This window comes from Triticum dicoccoides, chromosome 3A, assembly GCF_002162155.2.
Source record: "Triticum dicoccoides isolate Atlit2015 ecotype Zavitan chromosome 3A, WEW_v2.0, whole genome shotgun sequence".
Classification (NCBI taxonomy): Eukaryota; Viridiplantae; Streptophyta; class Magnoliopsida; order Poales; family Poaceae; genus Triticum; species Triticum dicoccoides.
In genome coordinates, this window is record NC_041384.1 from 716,162,507 (window position 1) to 716,167,856 (window position 5,350).

General features: G+C 46.9%; 1 protein-coding gene across 1 annotated transcript; it reads right to left on the minus strand.

The window, feature by feature from the left end:
* Positions 1–372: 372 nt before the first annotated feature.
* On the minus strand, positions 373–4,980 carry LOC119270420 (lichenase-2-like). Its single transcript, XM_037552422.1, has 2 exons — positions 4,804–4,980; positions 373–1,415 (listed from the first exon to the last, which is right to left on the minus strand). Exons 1-2 carry the CDS (start codon positions 4,853–4,855, stop codon positions 472–474), a joined length of 996 nt encoding a protein of 331 aa, XP_037408319.1. The 5' UTR covers positions 4,856–4,980; the 3' UTR covers positions 373–471.
* Between the last annotated feature and the right edge of the window lie 370 nt (positions 4,981–5,350).

Here is a 5,350-nt window from a genome sequence, read left to right on the forward strand (position 1 = left end):
AAGGCTAAAAATAACGTTTTTTAGGAGGGAAGTAAAAAATAACTAACAGGCAGGCTCTTGAACTCACGCCTACTACAACTAGCGAGCAGTTCCTCCCAGCTGTGGCCTTAAGCACATTTTTAGGCTATTCTTCACAAAACAGCGCACACCGGTTTTGGAAAGCTACTAGAAACTTTGGATGCTTTTTTATGTTTATTCTGAATCGGGGTTTGTTCTATATTATTCTGGCTTTTTAGGCTTTTTACTCGTCCTTTTTAAAATTTGGAATTATTTTCCAATTCCATGTTTTTGTCAAACTTTTCATTTCCGTTTCCCCTATTTTCCTTTTATTGATGAGCGAACTTTTTTCAACTTCGAAACTTTATCCAAGTCGGCCACACAAATACACACTCGATAAATATATATACTGTATATACACGTCGATGACCAAGGCCGCATACATGGATGGACGACGCATGAACTCAATCAAGTTCACTTGCCGAAGGTGATGGGGTAGACCTTATCAGTGCTGGGGTAGAAGAGCCCCCAGTTCTGCTCAACGCCGGCCTCCTTGAGGTTCTCGTTGAACATGGAGAACACGTACGTCTCCACCTTCCACGGCCGCCGCGGCGTGCCCTTCCCCACGTGGCCCACCAGGTTCTGGTTGTACGTCCTCGCGTTCTCCACCGACGCCTCCTCGCCGCCCGCCGACGGCCACCCGGTCTCCGACACCACCACGTCCACGCCGCTCACCCCGAGGCGCTCCACTGCCGCATGCACCGCGTCCACGCTCGCGTCGAACATGTTCTGGTACCCGTACTCGCCGTCCTGCACCACCGTCCCCGGCGCCGTGAACAGCATGAAGCTCACGTCCATGTCGCCGGCGGCCTTGTACGTGTAGACGAAGTACGGGTACAGGTTGGCCAGGAGCGGCGCCCCTGTGCGCTCCAGGAACTGCAGCACGGGGAGCAGGAACGGCTTGGACTCGTCCGCGAACTCGCCGGCCGACGGCGGCACGTGGACCGCGATGGTGGCCTGCGATATCGCTGTCGTGACCTTCACGGCGTCTCCCAGCCCGGCCGCGGCCAGTGCGCCGTGCACGTTCTCCATGGCCGGGACGAGGTACTGCGTGTCGCTGCCCGCGACCTCGTTGCCCACGGTGAGGTACCGGAAGGAGACGTCCGGGTGGGCTGCGATGTTGGCGCGGACCCACGCGGCCGCCACGGACGCGCTGGCGGCCAGCTCGGGGAGCACGTAGTTGGGCGCGCCGACGATGACCCCGATGCCGGTGCCGGCGAGTGCCGCCAGCGCGTCACTGTCCGGTGCGTAGAGACGCACCGAGTTGAAGCCGTTGTCCCGGAGCATGCCGACGACGGTGCTCGGGGGCGGCAGGTTGTTGGCGCTCATGCCGTAGCACACGCCCACCGAGGCCGCTCCTGCACAAGTAGACCCCATAGTTCTCACGTTACAGATTGATTGTATATGGAAGTACGTGTCAAATTGTAACCACAGCTAGCTGAAGATCAATGTGCACACTTGTGTTTTGATCGATGGTTGGCGTTGCTCTGTTTGTTGATTTATACGGACCCGAACCGTACGTGTGCAGTAGCGTGCAGAGAGAATCAAGGAAGAAGCAATCATAATATTATGTACCGTAACATTGGCATCGCGTAGAAGGATCCGTTAACTTTGATTGTTAGCTATCATGCTGTTGGCGACACTTGAAAAATGGTAGGATACGGACGGTGGATTGTTCACGACGCATGCATGCAATCGTTGCACCATAGGAGGAAGCATCCGCAAAATGGCGGGAAGGTCGATACGGTTCGAAATTTCTTGTCTCAGTTTGGAGGCAGGCCGCTATCAACCCATCAATAGATGTACACCTGCCAGTTCCTGATTTCTGCTGTTTTTTTTTATTATTTCATAGTGCCTTTGATTGGTACATATAGCTAACTTTTCTTTATAGAGGAATGTTCTACACATTGTTGGAGAACATAATGTTTTTTTTTGAAAGATGGAGAACATAATGGGTTGACTACTTGACTGTACCAGTGCTTTACGGCCCACTCAGAGCACAATGCACTTCTTTTCTAAGGCCCACTCAGCGTCGCACTTCTTGACTAGTCCAAAAAAATGTACTCACTACATTAGCAGCCAGCTAGGTGTTGGTTTGTCTCAAAAAAAAAAGCTAGGTGTTGGTGGTTTAGACCCATTTGTGAGAGAGTGACCTTGTGTTTTTTGTTGGTGTGGGTGTTTGCCGACATGGATATTCGCATCCGATGATGGTATCTTGTACATATTAAATTTCCACCTTCTATAAAAATATGGTACGCCATTGGCGTACTCTCGAAAAAAATATTAGCAGACAGTGGCAGAGCTTGCCTTTTTTGTGTGTGGAAAAAGTCAAAAATAATCTTTCACTGACTGCACAAAAAAAATCTCACAACATTTCACTGACTGCATGCAAGTGTATTGGAAATTTGTAAAAAAAATGAATAAAAGTTTCTGTTCCAACGTCTGTAACACGGCCGTTACATAGTCCACTTCGTACTCCGTCCATCTCAATCATACAGAATGCAAAATTCCAAGGAGATATGAACGTATATATATGTATGTACATGGTTCGTCTAATTAAAGGCACTTGGCATAGCCGCATATATATACTTATATGCACAAGCACACAAATCTGATATATCCATAAGCACGCGGTTGCATTTATCAGCTAGCGATATATATTTCACGCCAGACAGGGTGATGGTACGTGTCAGCTAGGCTATCACGCATCATGAAGTTTGTGTCGAAGCTGCTGCAACTGTGCGTAGTCTTAATTAAGTTTTGACAGAGTCACAAATTTGGAAGGGACAATTCCAAAACGTGTACTTTTCGTACACCAAAATGTGTACTTCTATCTTGTTTGCACTATGTGTCTTAAAAAAAGGATGCAGTTGTGTGGCAACGATGATGATGGCAAGAAGAACATGGTCATGGCATGTCCTTTGTCGTCAACTATTTGGCATGCCTCCCAGCGTGAAGTCGGAGTTGTAGCATCGCGAGGCGATGCGGCGGAACGATGCCTTGTGATTGGCAAGTCGGGCTATGTTGGTGCACGGTGCGCTCCTTTCTCTTGCGAGGCTCATGATCGAAGTCGAAGTTATTGTCTGGTCGTCTACGTGTTTGGCCGAATGTTTGCCATAGTTTTTTGGTTCTGTGTGCTCTTGGCAGGTCATCCACGATGAAGTCAGAGTCGCATGCTCATGGAGAAATGACGACGATAACATTGTAGGCAACCTCAACGACATCCACTCTATGGCCGACTATGTGGATCTTATCGCTAGCCAGGTTGGCCAAGATGCCTACCTTATGGGTGTGTTTGTAATGGTTTTCGTCCGGGTTTCCGCATATTAATCAAACAAGCCTCTTTGATATTTTTAATGAATCGAGTCCGAAGGAACCGACTAAAAAAGCAAATTTGCAGAACTGTCACCATAAGTTTTTTCCCAAGAGGGGCATTTTGGCACCTAGGAGTATATGCTCCTCGTTTTTAAAATGTGTTTTAAACATATTTTGAAATGTCACAAAATTCTGACAAAAAATCCCATGCGTAGATATCGACATTCTATGTGTTCAGAAAGTCATTTCGTGAAAAACGACAATTTTTGTGTCTCGTGTGAAAAAGATAAAATTCAGTGTTAAAAGGGGCTTCTTACGATACATTTTATTGTACTTTTTACACAAGCCACAAAAAATGTCGGGTTTCCATGAAACTTGGCATGGGCACATCGAATGTAGAGATGTATGTGCCAAATTTTTGTTTTTTTGGACATTTTAAAATATATTTTTCAGTGGCAGGAGCATATGCTCCCATGTGCCACAGTGAATTTCCGAGAACAACCACTTTGGCGGGGTGGAGTTGTGGGAAGCATGCCTCCATCACTAGGGTTTGAATCTTGATGCTCAAATTCGCGTGCGCGCGTGAGGATTGTGTTCGTTGCGAATTAAGTGATATTCAGGTTTTGTGTCCATGGTCCATCGGCTCTAGTGGGTGGTTGAGAGGCCTGCTGGTGTAGGTGTGACATGTGTGGTGGTGCATGTTCACATTATCATTGTTGTGAAGTTCCTGCCGCAAATAAAATGAAGAATTTCCCCCTCTCTCGGTGCATAATATGTTGACTAATCACAGTTGGCTTGTTATAAGTAAAACTGTGAAAACCTGAAATGCTGTTTAAAATCAGAATATTCATGCATTACAAAATCTTGCAAGATAATATTGTAGATGAGGCCGTTGACTGAAACCACGTCATATTCGGTATGAAAATATCCCATAAAAATATGAAAAATATCTTAATATCCAGTCTTGGTCGACCGGACAAAGAGAGGAAGCACGGGTGGTGGGGGTCCGTTCTCGCAGCTTTTTGGATCATTTGATATCAAGTGGATAATATCGATGAGCAGCTCTCTTCGCCTGTTCGCCATGGCATGTGCGGAGGTGTATGCTCTTTGAAGTCTTATATCTTCCAAATTTTAGTTGCTTTTCGTTGAATTTTTCATGCTTTGTCTTGTAAAATTTGCTTGCTTGCATGAATCAAGGGCCCAGAGAATTACTCTTCCAGTATCTTAAAGAAAGACGGGCGCATGCACTTGTCAATTTGTGATGAATAAGGAATGTGCAAGGTCTCCCTATGGGAGTGGATTCAGTACGTGTTGCGTATGTGCGAACAGTAGTTTACTTCTACGGATCACAAGTTAATACTTGGACGCTGCAGCCCAATTTTTAAGGCAACACGTACGAGAGAGAGAGAGAGAGAGAGAGAGATGACTTACGTGTAAGGATGGAGGCGAAGACGAGTCCGAGGAGCAACGCCATGTGGAGCATAGAAGAAGCAACTCCAGCTGTGCCTTGCGCCGTTGCCGTCTTCCCTTGCCACAAGGCTGATATATGATCAATAGTCTGATCCCAATCGGCGTAGCAAGTAACAAGAAGTAGCTGAAGAAATCGTTTCCGCTTGCTGGTTTATATAGATATAGAGAGGATCACAGAAAGCCGGGACCAACCAGCATGGATACGGTCTTCACTGGTCAGAGATTGATCGATCGGTCAGCTGGCGCGTGTCAATCCACGGCCCCGACAACAACCGGCCGATCGATCGATGGTACATTTGCACTAGCGCGTCCGGCCGGTACACGTCGTCCTTGGAAAGACGAGATTTAAAGCGAGGGTCCTTTACTCACCGGTATTGACTTTTCATATATGGTTCGTTCGCGCCTATCATCTGTTGAAAAACTTGAAAAATACCATCATTTTGCATTTGTTCTGAAGCGAGTGACTATATTCCACCGAGTTTCTACGCCCAACCATATGTTGTGTTGC